This window comes from Gavialis gangeticus, unplaced genomic scaffold, assembly GCF_001723915.1.
Source record: "Gavialis gangeticus isolate Ggan-Ray unplaced genomic scaffold, GavGan_comp1, whole genome shotgun sequence".
In the NCBI taxonomy this organism is placed as follows: Eukaryota; Metazoa; Chordata; order Crocodylia; family Gavialidae; genus Gavialis; species Gavialis gangeticus.
This window is the reverse complement of record NW_017729030.1, coordinates 54,838,150-54,859,199: the sequence shown is the minus strand read 5'-3', so window position 1 is coordinate 54,859,199 and position 21,050 is coordinate 54,838,150. Positions and strand designations below refer to the sequence as shown.

Below are 21,050 nucleotides of genomic sequence, written 5' to 3'. Positions count from 1 at the left end.
ATGACCCAAAAGTGGGTGACAACAATATATGAAAGGGTCACAAGCAAACTTTAAAAATGGATCAACAAACTTTAAAAATGGATTCTCCTTTAAAAAGGAGAAAAGCATGGGAAACTGTGACTTTTCCCTTGCAGGCTGGCAGGGTTCCAGCCTGAAAGGAGCTGCTTGAGGCTCCCCTGGGCCACCCACTCACCCCCTGCCCCACACACAGTGGGGCTGGGACGGGACAGACCAGTGTTTACAAATGGGTCCCAGTACAAAAAAAGGTTGAGAACCATTGCTCTATCAGACACAATAAGTATGTTATAAATCAAAGTTTCATTTAAGAGCATTTTTTTGACTTATACTATACTTGAATTGTGTGTGAAGCCACTATGATGCTTAAAGATCTCAAGATCTATCAATTTACAGCCATGCATATTAAAATCCAAGGTTTTTTAGCTCAGCTTTGAATGCACTCTTCTGCTGAAATCCTGTCTTCTAGTAGTTTTGAATTATGGGTAATTTCCAGACTTAAACTGGGTGCTGAATAACTGCCCCAACATACACACTACGCATTTTCATTCATAATGACATGTATCCCTTTGTCAGTACTTGGCGTAGTTTTTAATACAGAAAAAATAAAAATAAATTCTCCTTTGTCAGGTGAGCTGTTTGAAACTCCTAGTAAGTATTTAGGATATCTAGGTATAAAAAGCCCACCTATGCTCAGACAAATCCCAAGATACCAATGAACTTAAAATGCATAGCTGACACATGCCTTTAAATTCATCTGTCCAAGTAAGCAGCCTTCCTTGGGACAAACACAGAAACAAAACAGCAGACACAAACTGGTTAGGCCTGTGTACAGTTATTTCTGTTTTGCTTTTTTTGGCCTCCATGCAAGGACAGCTTGCAAGAGCAAGTCCTGTTATCAAGTGCCAACACTGCCCATTACAAAATGCTATCAGGAAGTGTGAAGCCATCAAAAAAAAGCTCTTCACCTGCATATTTACTTTTAACCCTGAAGGGTGTTAATTGTAAGAAAGCACTCAAATGAAGAGTAGCCTATACACCACATATTCTCAAAGTACTCTGTGCAATATCCACATTCAACTAACATACCAGACTGCTTTCATACCGAGTACATAAACAAGAGTTTGTCACTCAAATCTCATTTTATTGTTTCCCAGCTCCTAACTTTTAGAGATCACAGCTCTTTGGGTTTTGTCCCAAACATTTAAATAAAAACTATCCCTATATCAATTAAATATTGTATTTGGGATTCATACTTCTCTGCAAACACATTTCACTCATTATTTAGAACCAAATATTCTGTCTGTTTATGCCTTCTGTTAATTGTACACTTTTCCATTTCTATATCTTTTTTTTTTTGCCTTTCACAATTTTAAGTTGTAAAAAAACCAAAAAAACCCCCAAACAAATTAAATAATCCAGCTGGTTGTTAAACCAAAACTATAAAATTATATCTTTAAGCTATGTTGATTGTAAAAAAATATGTACAGCTTCCAAAAGAAAGACTACATTTAAGATGAATTCCCAAATATTGGAGTAAATGGTGTGCATTCCAGCTTTTAGGTTCAACATATCTTTGGTGTTTAAATGCCCAAAGTCCTGATGATTTTTTTTCTAGAATATACAAATTGCAGGGAAGAGGAAAAAAGAACAGGGATTATTCTCCAGTATTTCAGGTGGCAGGTTATGCATCTCTGATGCTTACCAGAAGGAATCATTTATTGACATTTGATTAGAGAGTGGGGAACAAGTTTTACATCACTTGTAGCAGATGTAAGCTATTAAAAAAGCTGTTGGTTACATTTTTGTTCCCACATCACTTGTATTAGTTCTCCATAATTGGAAAAAAAATCATAAAATACAACATTTGGTATGCAGATGCTGAGAAAGAATGTCATGGCTGTTTCTGTATTTCACCTCTTAGCTACTGTCATAGCTAAAACTACTTCCCTAATTATTTCTACTGAATTAAATGGGTCTGCCATACTTTAGATATCTATGCAAAGGCTGAAGCTAATATAAATTCAATAGTCTGTTAGAGTTGTGTTGTAGACTGTTATATGACAAAGTTTCCCTATAGAGGCATGGCACCAAAAAAAAGAATTTAGAAACCAAGAAGTTTGGTGTGAAGTACATATAGTGCCTCCCTGCCCTAACTCATTCAGAAAGTCATGGTTTGCTACAGTGCACTCTAATGAGGAGGTGTTAGGGAAAAAAAAGTAGCCACAGCTTCAGCTGCCCCTTCTTCAGGCAGAAGAGCTTTTTATTGGAGATTAATGGCACCGTTCTCCAGTAAAGCTCAACTTCGCTTATACTGCAGTATAGCAGAGTATGATCGCATTGTAGACACTCAGTTGCCATAGCTTGTTTGACTTCAAAAAGAGCCACGACAATTTCATAGCAGTTGACTGGTTGTCCCTTTACGTTTTCACAAGAACAACAAGAGCATAAATGGGGAAGTTCATTTTGTTTTAATGGCAGTTGCACCTGGGATGAATTTGGCCTAGTGTTTCAATGATGTGGCTGGAATCCCAACTTTAGAAGAAAGTCCTGAGAGAAAAGGACTTTAAGATGCTTTTGAATATGAAGTATGGTAGGATGGCAATTCCCCCAATTCGTGTACCATCCCCTCTTTAATACTTACCTTGCATATAGCATAAACTGTAAGGCTTACCAGGCCAGCCCCTCACCCACCTTCACCCTCAAAAATTAACACAAATCTCTTCTTTGCGGTAAGGATTATACATGACATTCCATTTCAGAAAGCTACCAACCCTGCTTGGCAATGAACACATATGAGAGGAACAGGGACAGGTGAAATATAAATCCAGTTTCTTAGAGCTCTTCAGTGCAGTTCACCGGCTTCCACTATTTCTGTTTCAATTAAGGCTTCACCAAAAGAAATACGTAGTACCATTTTGTTAAAAAAAATAGCTGATCCTAGCACACTCCTTTCAAAGCAAACGGTCCTGGAGTGATGTTAGCAGAGCTATCATCAATTGTTTTCATGGGTAAAATAGTATCTAACTGGTGGGCCTGGTAAGTCTTCATCTCCATCTGTTTCTGGAGCAAATGATACTGTGAGATCCACATATTTTTTATCAGCTGATGGTTTCACAAGCTTTTGCATCCTACAAAGGAAGGAAAAGCCACTTAGTAAATACTGAAAGAAAAGCAAGGAGCCAAATGCTGAGCTATCCTGAACTAAAGCAAATTATTACCACAAAGTCCAATGCATCAGTGACTTGGTTAGAAAAGAATGAGCCTTCTGTTAATCAGGTATACCAAAGTTGTTCTGGAGTTGCAGAAGGCCTCATTCCAGTTAATGCTTTTGTTGTCAGACCACTCAGGCTTTAAGCTATTATATGTCGCTTAACAGCAACCATACAAGATAAAAAGCAGAGGAAGTACTTCGTCATAACGGTCAAACCCTCCTTCCTCATACAAGCAGTTTTGTTCAGGGCCAGGAGACTAAAGATAAACACAATTCTCTCCCCTCCCCATCTTCTAGAAGGACGTGAAATTCATGCAACAGATGCTACCCATACCAAAGGGGCAAAAATAGCACCCAAGGGTTACATGCAGTCATGATTTTGGCCAGCTTCTCTCCGCCACATGCAAGCAAATTCAACAGTCTATTCTCAGAGCCTTCAAAGTCTATTTACAATGTCTGTTTCTGTAGTTCTCTGCACCTAGGTGTCATGGGAGCTCTGCTCCAATGCATACAAAAGTGTACAATGTCCACTTGCAGGAAATAATACTGTCACAGTTTGGGCCTACCATGTCCACAGATTTGGAAACTGGGTAATGGTGGTGAAAGAAGGCCAGGATTTATTCATTACCTTGTAGTAAGTGCAATTTTGGATGGTTTATTGTGGTACACAGCAAAAAAACATTGTGGCAGCTCAGTGACAAGGCAAACTTGAACAGTCTTGCTGGCAATCAACTTCATGGCAGACTGTGCTAAACCTTCTTTGCCTTATAGTAGAACAGTTTGGCTTACACAGTCAAATTCAGCCACCATTGCATCACATTTAATGGGTGCTTATTTCAAACACACTGTTGCAGTCCATATTCCTTTATCACACAACTGGCTGGAGTCGCAAAAAATTATTACGTTTTCTTGAAGCTGTAGTGTCAGACAACTTGCTACATATTTAACTTCACTACAGCTCATGAAGTTACATCAGCTACACCAACTAATACGAGCACCTAATCCTTCCATGGCACTTTTCATTTGAAGATTTCAAAACGCTTTACAATGGAGGCAAGTATTAAGTCAGATCAGGGAGAAGCTTGTTGCATGGAACTGGCTGTCAAAGTAACATTAAAACTAAACCAAACTAGTGGTCATACTGGAGTGTCAGTGTACAAATTGGCAAGTACTTATCAAAAAGGCAGCTTGACTGCCAATTTCAGCTTCCTTTCCACTTTTTTCAGTAAGTAAGAAAGATAGTTTGTTTTTTTTTACATTCCTAATCAACATGAAAAGCTGTCAAAAGAGAGAATCAACTACTGAAGGAGATAAGATTTTCAACAAGTCACTAAGGAACTCAAGTCAACTAGGCTCTTTGTTTACTCATGTACTTTTGAAAATCCCATGTTTCAACCCCAGTATCCCTAACTTATTACTGAAATGACACATAAGCTGTCTCACATGCACAAACTTAATATTTTAATTATGTCCACTCTTTTTGGGGCAATTCCAGCTTGCATTGGGTCGCCCAGTTTCATTTCTAGTGGAACTGGGCAGCACATCTGTTCCCAATTACTTCCTGTCAGATATTCCCTGAATCTCTCTCTCTCTCATTCTTGTTGTTTAGACAACATCACAGGACTCCCCCCTTCCCCACTCCAATGAAAGTTCTACAAAATTAATCACGCTTGTAAACAGAAACTGTGCATTTCTGAAAGTCCCTTAAGGGAATGGAACTATAGGAGGAAGCCTTATGTATTCCTAACATGCTCATCAGCAAAATATGTAAGAGCATTCTTAATGGTATCAATTCGTATTCCCTGGATTCCAAGTTCAGTTTTGCTATTTACTGATACTTACGTCAGCTTTAGTCTTTTGATGTGACCAGGCATCACTGGAACATACAGCATTTTGACGCCCTGTACAACCATTGTTGGTTCAATTCCGTATTTCTCCTATAGTTTACAAACACAGGCATTTTAGCAAAATGTTCTACACATACCCAGCTCCTTCATTTAGAAGCAACTATTTCTTCAAAGGATCCCAGAGAAAAAACCATTTTCATGAAACCCACTTAACATTTTACTGGAGATTTTCATATGATTTTTTCTATAATTTAAATAGCAAGACAAATTTCAAATGAACTCCGTGCACATGATCAGGTGACAATAGTACTGTGCACTTAAAACCTGTGATGATTTTGGCTTCAACAGGAACTTGACACACACTTGAAGAAACAGAAGCCATGTCCCCCCTACACCTATGCCCTGTATTAAACCATTACAATAGGCAAAGTCTTACTCTGACAGCATTTATGAAGTCCAGGAGAGTAAAGTCTTCTTTCCCATAAATAGTCCACCGGTCCCAGATTGTAAACGATATCTCATTTCTGTTTTAAAAGAAAGCCAGCAATCACAGTTTGTTTGTCCTTGCATTCTGGAAGTGTGAATTCAGCGACTTCTCCCTACCCCAACGCTGAAAATGTCATCAGCTCTCCTATTAACCCGCTGTTTAGCCTTGAGTGGAATCACTGCCCCCTCCTGGTCTCAATTTCCCTTTCCACCTTTGTCTCATGTACCATCTCTCACAGTGTGCATACAGCACCCTGCACAGGGATTCCTTGGTCCTATAAGGGCTCCTAAATCTAGCATAAAACAAGTAAGATTTACGTACAGTGAAACAGCGACTGCATGTATTTAATACTGCAAAAGTGCAGATCCATGAAAGCAAAGACTGAAAGACAGGACACTTATTAAATGAAAAAAACCAAAACCAAAAATCAGATAAGAGAAGCACTCAAGGCCAGATTTTTCAAGATAATTTAGTAATTAGCAGCTCTAAGTTGAATACATTTGAAAATGTAGTCATGCGTTACTTAGAATAATCAACACTAGCCACTTCACCAAATGATTCTCTACCAAATTCCCTCCTTTTAAAATTAATTATTAAATAAACTAAGACTGGTTTGACAACTCCAATGGACCATAGTACTTTGTCAACAAACGAGTGTAAGAAAATATAAGGCAAGTGTCTCCTCAAATTCCCTTTTTACATTTTTGCTGGGGGTGACAAAATGCATCAGAAAACCGGTTTCTTGCTTCAAAGTTTATATTTAAGGACCTAGCTTTTGTAGGAGAAGTGTTAGGAGACATTTTGGGAAACTTACTACTTTCAGAACCTCTAAAAAAACTAGTCCAAACTATTTCCTTAGTAGTTTCTGGAAGATGCCAATTAATAGGAATCTACAAAAACCACGCCAAGGCAAAAGAAAAATTGTGGGCCACTCCCAACACATGGCACCATTTCCACAGTCTTTTCGTGGTGGCCTCCCCCACTGGTTGAGAGGCTTCGGTGACCCTGCCCTTTGCCACTGATTGGCCAAGAGGGCTGCCTTTCATGCAATCCTGCCCCTTGCTGCTGATTGTTGGGGAGGGATGGGGCCATCAATTGGGCACTTCTCTTGGGCAGCTCTCCTGGCCAATAAGCAGCAAGGGCTGGAGGCGGCTGCCACCTCTGCTGCACCCCTTCATACCAGTGGCTTTTCTTCTCCACCATGGTGGGTTGGTTGTGAGGCTGGGCTCTGGGAGCCCTTAGGACCACTGGTTCCCACTGGGAAGACAGCATTTTATTTTTAGTAAGTTTTTTTTCCCCTGGCAATTTCGTGGTAAAATCGCACGGATTGCCATTTTTGCAAAGTTTGTGAAAAATACAAGATCATTCATAGGGTAGATGTCTACCAATTATGCCTACTGTGTCTTACACCTTGCCTAGTATAAGCTACTTCGGAGTAAGGGTTTTTGGGCAGGTGTCTACACATGCGAGGAATAGGTAGAAAATTTGCACCCAGTTCTCTGCAGCCTTACAATGGGCCCCTGCCGCCATCAGAGGAAGCTCCAGGCTCCCCTTGGGTGCTAGCCCAGGGGCTGGCAGGGAGCACTGGGCCGGGAGACCATTGTCTCCTGCCCCTGCAGGGCTGCCCATTGCTGTGGGGGGAAGATGATGTCCCCCTGACCTGGAAGCAGGGAGCTTCTGGCCTTGGCTCCCCAATCAGGGGCATGGGGCTTGGAAAGAGCTCCAGGAAAGGGACAGATCCCAGCCCCCTACCCCGATCTGGCAGTGGGGCAGCTAGTAGCTAACTCGCTGCTAGCTGCTCCATCAGTGGATTGGGGCAGGAGGCTGGGACCTACTCCACCTATGCAGCTCTTTCCAAGCCCCGTGCCTTGATCACCCAATCTGGGCATGGGGCTGGGACCTGCCCCTGACAGGGACAGTTAAGCTGTGCAGGGAAGTCTTCCTTGAGCTGCACAGGGAAGTCTGCATTTGCAGCCCAGAGCTAGCTGAGGACTGCCCAAAACAGGAAACATGCTTCCCTGCGCAGCTTGGAACTGGCAGGGAACTGTACCAGTCACAGGCAGGTCCCAGCCAGCTCCAGGCTGGTGGGGAACTGTCCCCATGCAGGAATCTCCCAGCCCCTGCCCCACCACTGCAATTACAATTGCGGAGTGCAGGCTGGGGATCTTGTTCCCAATCTGCTCCTAGACTCATCTCTACAAATCACCGAGTTGGGCAGGGAACGGGCTCCCTTACCCCCACCAGCAGGGATCTCCCAGCCTAAGCACCATGAACGCAGAGCTTGGGCTGAGAGAAGCATCTCCCCTGCTCCCACATTGTGATCAGGGAGTGGGGGCTGGAAGATAAGGATCTTCCAGCCCCTGCTCCTTGATCGCAATCTGGGAGCAGGCCCCCTGGTGGCTGGCTGACCGGGAGCAGATTTTGCACCTGATCAGGCATCTACATGAGCACCATGGTGTCATTACTAATCCTGAGTAAATCTGCTACTTGCATTTGCAGGGAGCAAATTTACTTAAGATTAGGGAGGTTTACTGCGAGGTAAGCAGGTGCATGTGTAGGCACATGTGCTTATTTTGCAGTAAACTATGCTAATGAGAAGTTAAATGTCTCATGTAGATGCGCCCACAGAAATGTATACAGGAGTTTTCCTTACCTTTGAAACATATGCTCACCCAAAAATGGGGCTTAGTAAATTGGATGGCAGCCACCACCCATTCATTTGCTTCCTCTCCCACTCTAACATATTTTGAACACATTTTACAGTAACAAAGATTCATTAACACTTCATTCAGTGTCTTTGTAATACAGGTTTCCCTCAACTGATGTGGTACTTGTGTTCCTGGAGAATGCCGCATAAATCAAATTTCCATAAAGCGAACCTACTTTATAATGTAAGAAATAGGAATAGGTTCCCCTGTTGGCTGCAGGCAGCTGCCTGTCCCTGCTGCAGCCCTAGGGGCAGCAGACACCACCTGCTTGCAGCTGCTGGGCTCTGCCGTGCCGGGGGGGGGTCAGGGCACAGTACCCAGGGGGGTGTGGAGCATGGCGCAGCTGCCTGAAGCCAGACGAGAGCAGGCTGGGGCCAGCGGCTGCTGCAGGCTCAGGGGGCTCTGGACTCTTCCTGGCGCTCTGCCTGTCTCCACGCCAGCCCTGGCTCCAGTGGCTCCGGGAACTGCTGGTGCCAGCTGCCTGCACCAGAGCACAGTGCAGCCCAGCAGCTACAGGGAGCTGGCACTGGCCGCTCCTAGAACAGCTGCAGCAGGAGCTGGGATGAACGGGGACAGGCAGAGCCCCAAGGGGCTCAGGGCATGGTGCAGCCCAGTGGCTGCCGGCAGCTCCCGGGGCCGCTGCAGCTGGGGGGAGTGCCGTGCCCCACACCGCCCGGTGCTCTACTTGTCCACACTCACCCCAGCCAGCCCCAAAAGCAGCCGACGGGAACCTATCCCTATTTCTTACATTATAAAGTAGGTTTGCTTTAGGCTAATTTGATTTATGCAGCATTCTCCAGGCCTACGCCAATTGCATATATGTGAATTTACCTCGCATATAACGAATTTTGGGTACAAAAGGATCATTGCATGAGAGCAAATTCACATAAATCGAACCTGCATAAATCGAGGGAAACCTGTAAATAGCAGAGACCTCTGGGAGAGTGCAGTGAAGACTGTAGCATAAGTGTACACTTCTAACAGTAGCTATAAATAAACTTTATAAATTTACATACTGTGCTAAATGTTAGCCAATACTACTTAAAGCTAAAATGATAGGATGCACTGAGTTCTCTATAGCCTGCATCAGTTTGAATACGACCATGCTCATACTGTTTTTCCAAGTCACTTTTGAGGACAACTTCACAAATTCTTGAGAACAGAAATTGGGTAGTAGCCCATTATATTCTAAGTTTAAGGCAGACAGAGCTGTAAGTACCTTAGTATCTAGACCTTGACATGTTTGTATACAGTTTATAGCCTGGTTGCTAGAAGGGGTGTGCAAAGCGGGCCCTATTCAATTCAGATTTGGTCAAAATCAGGCACAGTGATTTGATTCGTTGATTCAGATCATTGTTCCCGATTCAATTCGGCTGAATCCAAATCTGAAGATTTGATGCCGATTCAGAGAATCAGCGATTAGGACATAGACACAGCTTTAAAAGTTTTTTCTACATACCTTGAGGTAGCAGGCACAGCTTGTTATCGCTGTGATGCTGGGACACATGGAGTGTCTCACAGGATTTGGTGGGGGGGAGGGGGGGAGCCCTCCATGTAGTCAACAGCAAACGTGGAAGTGGACCAGAAATACTTCTGGTCCACTTCCAGGTCTGCAGGAGAGTGTGCTGGGGGGCCCCCCATCCCCCCTGGCCAAGTAATCGGCCGCAGGGAGACCCCAGGTGCCCCCCCACAGGAGGCACCAATCACCGAGCCAGGGGGGCTGGCAGTGGACTGGAAGTGCTTCTGGTCCGCTTCCGGGTCTGCTGCCAAGAGTGCTGGGGAACCTCCCACACTCCTGTTAGACACTCCATGTGCCCCAGCACTGCAGCACTCATAAGCCCCTGCTACCTATCAGTATGTAGAAAAAACATTTAAAGCTACGTCTATATCCGAATCTCTGAATCTTTCCAAATTGACTGGAAGGTTCCGATTTGATTCAGAGAGATTAAAGGGTCCTCTGATTCTATTCTTATTCAGAGACTCAGCCAACGAAATCAGGCCAAATCTCTGTTGAATCGAATTGGAGACTGAAGCTTCATACAGCCCTAGTTGCTAGGAACGCTACAGGGACCAATGTGGTTTCATTATGTTGTTCTAGGAAGATAATATGCGGACCCAGGACTGAGACAGAACCCATACACATTAACTATGTATTTAGCTCTTGATGTAACATTATGCCAAATATCCCAACACTAATCAACAACTTTCTAGAACAAGGGTAAGCAATCTTTTCCAGCTGCAAGCTGGATTGACCCACCCACTGCTGCCCTTGTCCCCTGCTGCAGCGCGAGAAGAGTGTTTGCTGATGGTTCCAAAGGTTCTGTGGCCAGGTCCAACCCACGGGCCACAGGTTGCTTCCCCTTGTTTTAGAACACAGGCTTTCATCATTGTGTTCCTTACCTTATTTCTGTTTTTCTTACTTCAGCAGTTTCTGTGAACACTATTATTGGAATGGCTAAGTTAAAAAAGCAATTCTTGTATGCTTCAAATGGATGACCACCCACATTTTTGATCAATTCCAGTGCAACCTAGGGTAGACAAGATGACTAGGTTACTTGACAGAGTGTAAAGTATTACTTGTAACAAAGCTGGCACATAATATTTGGCACAGTCAGTAGTACCAACTCAATTACAGAATTTCCATTAGGCTTAGGTCAGCATTAGGGAGCTCAGTCAGTAGGACAACTAGGAGTCTCTGGGGACACATCTGAGTAAGTAGAAGAAGCCAGGCAGGCACCCCCGAAGTTTTAGGGCCCCTGATCCTACCTACGAATATTAATGGCTTGAACTGAAAGGGACTCATAAGCTAGACATTACCATTTTCTAACATGGTGAATACATAAAACTAAAGAACCTGAAATACTGAGCTAATTGCTTAAGTAAATATATACTGCTATAGCAAGTCCTCCTACATTGTAAAAATATGTACCAGATCTAATCAAAAGACTCTGTTGGGCTGTAAAGCTATGTGTTTTAATGGTTATATTAACCAATAAGAATACATCTTTCTTGAGAAATTCATTGAATTACAAATAAAAAAGCCAATTAAGATCAATGATTTATATAAATCCAGCTTGTTGCTGTTACTACTAGCTCATCACATTTCTGTTCCTGTTGATGGCATGCCAGCTAAACAAACAGCTAAACAACAGCAGTGAAAAAGACATTATGTTGAGAAAAATATTACTACAGGTATCTGTGCACAGAATAACGAATAATTCAGCAGAGCCTGCCCCCCTGCTTAGGAAGGGAATGCTTCACCCAGAGCAAGCAGTTCATGTGAAAATAAGGGAAAAGCACTAATGACTCTCACTAGCATACCAAACAGTGCAACTTAACTTCAACATTAGTCAACAAATTACAACTTTTTAAAAAGCATAAACTATGTTTAATATTTTTTCCTACTTGCTAATCCAATTTTAATAGCAAGACAAACTGGGTTACAGATTACACTTCTGGATTCCCATACTGCTAAACATCAAATACTGTATCATGTTCCAAATTCTCAAGCCCAAGGAAGAGAAATGCATGCCCAAAAGATTGTCTAACATCTCTTCCAATTATAAAGTTAGACCATGAAAACATTTTCCATTTCATTTAAACAAAACCAAAAATATTCTGGTAATGAGTACCACAGACGCAAGATGTTACTGTAGATTTAACCCAGTTTAGGGGTTAACGATACTAGTCAGGGCTGCACTTAATTAACCACTCCTCAAATAATACTGTGTTTAGACCGAAACAGGCCCAAAATGAAATATGCATTTCTCAAGTCACATGTGGTCTTGTAAACTAAAGGTCTCCTCAATATGCAGACTTACTCACCAAGCCAGACACTGCAGCTGTAGCTGTTGCAATGGCAGGAATAATCTTTCCAGCAATGCGCTTTGTTTTGAGCCGATCTGCTGGTTCGATGTTGTACATCTTGGCTCGTAGGTTAGATGCTGCTGTTATGAAGTCTATATGTCCATTATCATCATCATCTTTTTCAAAGGAAAGTGGCTTCATTTGCAAGTCATCTGTCCATGACATGAACCGCTTATTGTTTATCAATAAGACAAGGAAGACCCAATTCATTTACTGATGTTCTGGTCCATTTTGTTTAAAATATTTCACTTTAGGGAGTACTAGGTCCTGGTGCAATTTTTTTTTTTAAATTTGTCTTTCTGAGCTAAAGAGAGCCAGCCAGCAGAGTTAGTAACTAGGTTTACTAACCTGGGTTACTTACTTACTAATAGCGAGATTAAGCATTTTATTGCCCTTCATCAAAAAAAGAATTTTCTGAGCATTCTTCTCCACCCTGCATATCCACCCTTCATGGATCCACCTTGCAAAAATATTTGTAATAATTCACTGAGCCTAGATTTACACTCTCTTTTTAAGAATAAAAATTATAAGGACATTTGAAATATGTTATAGAGGAATTATGTAGCATTTTACTATGAGACCAATTACTATAACAGAGCTCCCATTAAGAAATTTACAGAAGTGATTCTCAGCCTTCTAAATACCAGGACTGCCTTTAATGCAGCTGGGTTCTAGCCAGACCCTATAGGAAAATGTCAAGGCCCTAACATCTCTGTTCCCCCCTCTGCCTCTCCCCATCCCCAGGTTGAGAACCCTTGCTTTAAAGAACTTATTCATTAGTTGTAATGGAAAATCCACAGACTTATTTGTTTGCTTCTTAGGGAATCCTTTAAAATAATTCTGGGGTTTTTATATTTTAACAGCCATTTAGGGACAGACACCCATTTTAATTAATGTTATACATAAAAAAGAAGTTTCAGGACTCTATGTAGATGCAAATAGCTGGTGAAGCACCAGAGTACTTTTTGCAAACAAGATCTTACATTGTATTATGCTGTGCTACAGCAGCAGTTAAGACACATGGCCTGCCAAGGCATTTTGTCTGGCCCGCAAAGCATCTCTTGGTCCCGCCCGGTCCATGTGCAAGGGGAGTAGCGTAGCTGGTCTCACCGACCCCAGGTACACAGTGGGGCTAGGGCAGTGTGGTGGTCAGACTCCATTTCCCAGCAGCCCCAGCAATAGCGGATCCTTCTGGCTCCCACAGCTGCGCCTGGCCCTGCTGGCTGGGCACCCTGGCTTGTTCGGCCCACTTCCACCACCAGGGGTAGGACCCATGCATGCAGGGTACTTGGCTGCATGGCTGGGATGGGGCTGCAGGTGAGTGGCATCCAGGAGTGACAGGCAGCTGTGACTGAGGAGACCCTGGGATCTTGGGGCAGTGACAGTGCAGAACCAGAGGAGAGCCAAGATCTCGTCTGCATGATCCTGCCCTGGCCCTGTGGGCAGGGAGCTGCATCCGCGGCCAGGTCCAGCATCTTAATTTGTTGAAGTGCGGGGCCGGGGAAGAGACATGATATGCTCCCTGCACGCCCCTGCCTGTGGAACTGGTGCCCAATGCAGGGGTGTGCAGGTAGCAGATTGTGGCTCTGCCCTGGGCCCTGGTCCCATGATGTCACTGCCCCATGACCCCACCCTGTGACTCTGGCCTCAACTACCTGTCCTGCTCCCGAATACCACTCTCTGCCTGCCCACGGTCCCACAAATCTAGGAAATCTTGGCAAGCTGTTGCATGGGGGGGTGGTGCTGACCTGGCCTGCAACAGCTCAGCAAAGCTGCCCAAATTTCCTGCCGCCCCCCGAGTCAAGGTGACAAATGGTGAAGTAAATTATAAAGGACATTACTCACTTTTCAAAGCTTCGTTAGCTAGTATGGCATTTTCCAGCTGGAAAATAGCATTCCTTTCATCCTCACTGCTTACTGGATTATGATCTGGTTTCCGTGCAGTTTCATCTGTCTCTACAACCTGTAAATATATGCAGTAATTGAACATATAAATCATGTTTTATTTTCTTCAGCACAAGAATGAGATTTACCCAAATATACTGGATTTGGCATTTGCCTTGCATTATGACCACATCATATAAAAAGCAGCTATTTTCTTCACCGTTAAGTATAAACTGACAACTCTGCAGTAAGCAAGGATATGGACAATGCAGACAAGTTATTATGAATTAAGCTAGGGCAGGAACTCAACATCAGCTACTCTGTTGTATTCACTTTCACTGAGGAGTAAGTTGCCTCCATTACAAGGTAAGAGTGTGTTCATGCTGGAAGTTTTTGCACAGGAGCTCTCACATTGTAAGCTTACACCCTAGCTTGCCTCCTAGTAAATTGTTCATGAGTCCATAGCACTGGAGACCAAATCCTAACAATGAAACTGTGTAGGACAGGCGTGTTCAACCTCCAGCCTGTGGGCTAGATACAGTCCGTGACGCTGTCATCCAGCCTATAGGACTCCCATGGGTCCAGATATTTGGTGGTAGGGAAGCTCTGGTACCACTCCCCTGCTGCCAAGTCTCCAAAACCCCAGGGAGCCCCAGGCCCTGCACACTGGATCTGGCACCTGATCCCAGCAAGCCAGGATAGGCAGTGGTGAGGCAGGCCCCAGGGTCCAATCCTGGCATGGGAGACTGGTGGGGAGGGATGATGCCAGGACCCTTTGACACAATTCCGGTGCGAGGAGAGAGCAAGGGAGCTGTACTGCCCCCAGGGACCCAATTCCAGTGTGCAGAGGGTGGGAAGGGGCAGTACCAGGCCCCCAAGGCCCAATCCCAGCATGCATAGGAGGGAGGGAGCAGCACAGGCCCCCAAGGTCTGATCCAGCCTCCATTTCACTCATCTGGTCTGCTCGGCCAATGAAAGAGAACACAGAAACTTACATGCATCTGTGTCAAACATTATCAAGTACTTTAACAATGCTACGTATGTCAAGAATTTAAAAAAATCTCAACAGTTAAAAAAAGTTACAACTAAGATAGTTTACTGCTTCATATTTTAAAAAAGGATCTGTTGATTTTTTTGTGGTGAGGGGAGGGAGGGCATTTAAGAGAGATATAATATACATTCATTTTCTTGCCCAATTTGAAAATAATCTGACTCAGAGCATTTACTATACTATTCAATCTTTGACTTATTTATTAAAATGCCCTAGTAGTTACTATGGATACAGATGGTTTCAGAAAGTTTAATATTAAAGGAAAAATATATAAGAAGGTAACAGCTTTATTAATCACTACTTATAAGCATTAAAATAAACTTGGCTGTATAGCTGTAAAAATCCTTGCAAGTTTAAAGATCAATTTTTTGTTTATAATTTAAAAAAGAAACCATCAATTTGTATGAGTTCAAAGCACTGTCAGCTTTATTTTGACTTGACAACGCTCAGATGTTTAAATACAAGATCTCAGAAACAGAACCCTGGGCGGGGGGTGAGGGGCAAAGGAAACATGGTACACAAACTACACACCGACTAGGAGGTCATACAGTGGTTGATCAGTAACCAACAGGTCAGGAAGAAGTGGAGGGGGGTACCGAGTAAAGCAAGATCTGAAAACAGATTATTTCTCTAAACTTAAGAGCACATTTAAATATTCCACGTACTTTGTTTGAAGGTCTGAACTCTGGTATCTTTACTTCTGAAGTTATCTTCAAAATACTTTCTTCTGATAGGTCCTTGATTTGGTTTGTTGTTTTTTTAAGAAAAGCAAAAGAATAAGTAACTTCAGGTTATTTTTGCAATAAAAAGCAGACAGTCCTATATCTACTACCAATACAAACAAATCAAGTAAAAGAAAAAAAAAATGAACTGAAAATACCCACATACTTTTATTTAATATTTTTCACTGACAGCAGCATTAATATTATGGGAGGCACTAAGCAATCTTAGATTTCAAGAAACCCATCAGGCTGGGGGATGCAGTGAGATTTCACACTGGCAATCTTACAAATAAAAATGTAAAATTGTTTAATTTATAGTATAAAATGCAAGAACCATATATACAGATCACCATCTATACAAGTTACAAACAGGCAATGGTAGTAAGCATAAATCTTCTCTGTGACATTTTCTTGCAGCTGGAGATATGCAGTTAAACCAAAAACATTAATCATTCATGTTAAAATCCCTGCTACCTCTTTTTTCTAAGCACCACATGAACAGAGAAATTCTGACACAACAGTAGGCATATCTACACACAGTATGAGTGCAATGCAACAAACTCCAGTGCAGTTCACACCAGAGTTTGTTGCTCCTGGATGCCTCTTTTCAATGTGCACCTAGGACTGCATTATGTTGAACTGGGTCGGAGCAGCCTCAGCCGGCACAGGATCCAGGGGGTCAGCCTGCCAACTCAGGCCTGCTCTGACCTGGCTCAACATGCTGTGGAGGGGCTGGCTGGGACACAAGAATGCTCTAGTGTGCGGCTAGCCAGCAGGCAGCCCGTACACTGAAGCACCCTCATGCTCCAGCCAGCCCATTAGTGTTGACACGTGCATTACAGCACACTAAATAATGCCGCCATAGGATACTACTTGTATTTACAAGTACAAACATCTGGCAGTGTTTATGAGTTTCCTACAGCCTAATAGGGCTGCACGTGCAGATGCTGAGACTTTACTGCAGAGCTAATTAGGCAGCTCTGCAGTATACATCTCATGTAGACGTGCCCAGAGTATATTCCATCTAGACTCAAGAAGCAGCCACGGTAGCTACTGTCAGAAGATCTGAGAATAAAAATGAACGGGAAATGGAAAGAAGCAGGCAAGGCACCAAACAAAACAAAAGCACAGGTATTTTGGTACAGACAGCATGTAAGCCAGATAGTACAGGCAGTGTGTTGGCCAGAAAGGACAAGCATAGTAAACCAGGGCTTTAGATATGAAATCAAAAGGATCCAATACTATGGAGAAATTAGGTTAACTAAGAAGAGAGGAGGGGGGCTAGAGAACTGGCTGAATATTTCTGAAAGGTTTCTGGTTATTTCCTTTCTCCTCTTCAAGAATGAATAAGGGTAAGTCTGAAGAATTAAAACAAAACAGTTTCTTAACAATAACTGCTGAGGAAGAGCAGGGATTATAGTACTGGACAATCATGGTGAAGGCTAAAAATAATTTTAAAATTCTGTTTGTTTCACAACATTTTATCACTGAATACTGAATAGAAGCAGTGGCACTTGAATACATGGCAAGTACTGAAGTGTATCTAAAAGTCTCTTCATAGCTTTAATTGGTAGAAAGCATTACCCCACGTCATGGCTTACCTTTTCTGTAAAAGGGATACAGTATATTGTTGCAAAGAGTTTTGCTGCGCTTATTATGAAAGTGTAGTGTCTGTTGAAAAGAAAATAATTGGCTTTGTAGCAGAAAATATAAATTATTGTGTAAAAAACATTGTATTTCTACTATACACTGTAACACAAGTGAAGACAGGGACCCACTGGGACAGGCTACAAGAAAATAAAGTTTCTGTTTGTGGCCTGTGAGATGCATGCTATTGAAGAGCCTTTTAAAGAGAAGAAGATAATTCTAAAATTAAGTGATAGCCCACAGAGGACTCATGAAAAACCTGAGATAGCCTGAAATATTCCCATCCTTACAATACCAGATTTAATCTTTTCTTCACAATTAAAAGTAACATTCAAGGTAATGCCTTATCTTACTAATAGATTGAGTTTTCAAAGACTAGGGAGGACTTATTCCAAGAGTACAGATTGGGGGAGGGGGGAGGGGGAGGGCGGTTAGACTGCCAGCCTGGGGTTGCTCTGACCTGGTTCAACATGCTGTGCAGGAGCTGCTGGTGCACGAGGTTGCTTCAGCATGGAGCTAACCAGCAGGCAGCCCCTGCACTGAAGCACCCTCATGCCCCAGCCAACCCCTCCAGCATCTATACGTGCACTGCTGTGTAGTAAAAAAAAAACAAAAAAAAACCCAAAAAACTTTGCAGTAGGATAGTAACCGTATTTACAAGTACTACCCTGCTGCGGAGTTACTTAGCTCCCTGCAGCCTAAGAGGGCCGCACATGTAGATGCGAGACGTTTACTGTGGAATTACTCTACTCCATAGTAAACAACCTGTGTAGATGCACGGTCAGTGTTTTAAAATACCGCTTATGCATTAAGTCCTTCAGTTCAATCATTTGCAAAATGTAGATTAAGCCATGATTATACTGAATTTTCTGTGAAGGAAAAGAAGAGTGGGGCCTTCTACAAAACCTAATGCTTTGCCCTGAGGTAGAAGGAAGTCTCCTAGACATTTTACTACCGTTGGACAAGTTCTCTATCCACACAAATTCATCATTCAGGGTTTGTCCTTCAACGTGTGTACAAAGAATCAGATACAGTACTTACAGAGGATCATTAAATTCAAACTTTGTTGGAAACGGTGGCCTTTTTGGTGACTGCCAAAATAAACCTGTTAAGTAAAAAGATTTTAAGTAAAAATCTAAGCAATTAACAAACACAGTAATACAATGACTTTCATAGATTTCATAGACATTAGGGCCTGGAAGGGACTTCACAAGATCATTGAGTCCAGCCACACCCCACCCCCTCTGGCAGGAAGTCAGCTGGGATCAAGTGACCCCAGCAAGAAAAACATCTACCTGTTTTTCTCCTTGACTTACTCCATAAACTCACAAAATAATGCAACAACTCTTTATACTTACTTCCATCTTTTAATCGTGTATCAAGGGGAAAAGAATGTAGTAGCTGAAGAGCCTAAAGAGGAACATCATAGTATCATTAATGCTTCACTATACACAAGTCAGCACTAATATATTAATGAAAAAAAAGCAAATGTTATTTTAGTGCTCTGGAGTCTTGGTCTGATAAACTCTCCCAGCAGTTATGAAAACATATCCATAGTTGTGTGGGGAGCTCCATCTCAGCTGCTCAGTAGGGCTAAAGCAGTCAAAGTGCTCTTTCCAGCAACAGAATGACGCACATTCATTCAAAGCAAAACACACAGGTGTCAACTTTGTATGTCACCTCCCAGGTTGTACATAAGACAGACATGTTGTTCAATAAGAGACATTCCTAGCAAAGAATTTCCTGCATACGATTTTTATGTTAGACATCTTTTTCCTTTAAAAAAAATACAAAAATAAGTTGTGTACGCAATTTAACAACACTGTGGGACACACCTTCAAAGTTGAAAACCCAGCAGCTGTGTTTTAGCCATGGCTTCTGCCATACATTTGAGGAAAAAAAGCATATCAACACAAGTTAGAAAATAGCAAACTTGGCTTAAAAACAAAAGTCTCTTGAGACAAAACTCTTCACCAAAATTAAATCTTGGATAATGGCAAGCTTGTCTCTGTGCAATCATAGTATCTATCTAGAAAAAAAAGTCGCAAAAATAATATTACATAAAATCCTGTCCCTGGCTGTTCTCTCAATGCAATAAACGTAGCAGTTTATTCCAACTCTCAGTTCCCACAAGCAGATTATAACACCTCATTTAATGCAAGATTAATCTAAAATTGAAGCTTGTGAAGAGATAATGGGGTGTTTGGGGGGAAAGCATTTGTGGCAATAAGACAAAATGTTTAGTATTTCTGGAGCAAGTGACAGGCAGCCAAAGGTGAAATGTTTTGCAGTTTTGTTATCTCACAAAAATATACTTTTAACCTCAATTAAAAACCATCTTATAAACAGGTTTTACGTACTCACCTTATGGTTAAAATATTTCTCAAATTTTATTCTTGCTAGCTCCACACATTGAGACCAATTTCGGGGTCTACGACTGAGGTATTTAATAACTTGAAAACAGCCTTCTAAACTCTCCCCCGACTTTATTCTCTAAACACAAAAGAGGATTAAGAAAATATTCTTAATTAACAGAATGGACAATTTTAACATAATAAAAGGCTTAGTCTGTGTGTCTGTCTGTCTGTAACACTTTTGCCCAACTGCACGTGCCAATTGGCTGTGTGCCAGGGCCAGCAGAGTTAAAAAAACAGGAGCTCCTCCACCAGCGCCGCCTCTTCCTGCAGCCCGCAGTGAGGCGGCTCCCTCTGCCCCACCTCTACAGAGGGGGAAAAAAAACAATAAAATAATTTTTTTTTAAAATGGCATGAATGCTTGAAAAGCGGCAGGGCCAGCTGAGGAAAGGGGGGAGCCCCTCTGTCGGGCCCACATCTTCCACAAATCTTTGGTGTGTCGGTTCCCTTGGCCCACCTCCAGTGGCAAAAAAATTAAAATGAAATTCAATAATAAATAAATAGGGAAAAACACTTCACAAGCGGCAGGGCCAGCTGATGAAAGGCAGGAACCCCTCAGTCATAGCAGGGTTGAACCTGAACGGGGTGGGAGGGGGGAGCGGGGTCAGACCCAAACCAAGAGAGGAGGCATGGGCAGACCTGAACCAAGAGGTGGGGTGGGGTCATATGCACGGCTCCATCCCGCTGGCCCGTCTTTCCCCATCGTTCTTGACGAGCAATTTGCTAGTGTTCTTTCTAACTCTTATCAGACAGCAAATTCAACTTAGGTAATATTACTAAGAAAAGATAGATGCAGATCCACCTGATGAAATATTATTTACCTTTTGCCCGGGGTCTATTTTTTTTTTCTAATTTCAAGCTTCATCAGTTTTAGTGATCATGAACAATATGTACTTAATACACAGAAGAGAACATGTGGATCCTTATTCCTTCCTTTCTTCCTCCTTCCCATAGTCTACTGGCTATTAGTACAGCTCATCTTCTGCTGTCTTGCACTTCACCAAATGGCTAACAGAGACTCAAGGTTCCCACTCACATATAGAGGTGCCTAACAGCCCAAAAAACATTCCACACAAAAAGACTAACTTAAATTTGGATAGTTAGTTGAGCTCCAATGTCAAGTTGAGAAATGACAGAGATGTTTTTGATGTTACCGCTCATTAGGAAAACAGACAATAACAAAACTTACTTTGT

At 42.4% G+C, this 21,050-nt stretch overlaps 1 protein-coding gene across 1 annotated transcript in view; it reads right to left on the bottom strand.

The window, feature by feature from the left end:
- Positions 1-978: 978 nt before the first annotated feature.
- UBA6 (ubiquitin like modifier activating enzyme 6) overlaps positions 979-21,050 on the bottom strand; it is a 63,686-nt gene continuing 43,614 nt past the window's right edge. The window contains exons 22-32 of the mRNA XM_019522266.1: positions 19,807-19,935; positions 18,801-18,852; positions 18,484-18,547; positions 17,397-17,466; positions 15,739-15,810; positions 13,984-14,101; positions 12,097-12,290; positions 10,672-10,799; positions 5,513-5,600; positions 5,072-5,166; positions 979-3,146 (exon numbers count right to left, since the gene is read on the bottom strand). Of these exons, the coding sequence (XP_019377811.1) occupies positions 3,011-3,146; positions 5,072-5,166; positions 5,513-5,600; positions 10,672-10,799; positions 12,097-12,290; positions 13,984-14,101; positions 15,739-15,810; positions 17,397-17,466; positions 18,484-18,547; positions 18,801-18,852; positions 19,807-19,935 (1,146 nt within the window). The 3' untranslated portion in view covers positions 979-3,010. The remainder of the gene's footprint in view (positions 3,147-5,071; positions 5,167-5,512; positions 5,601-10,671; positions 10,800-12,096; positions 12,291-13,983; positions 14,102-15,738; positions 15,811-17,396; positions 17,467-18,483; positions 18,548-18,800; positions 18,853-19,806; positions 19,936-21,050) is intronic.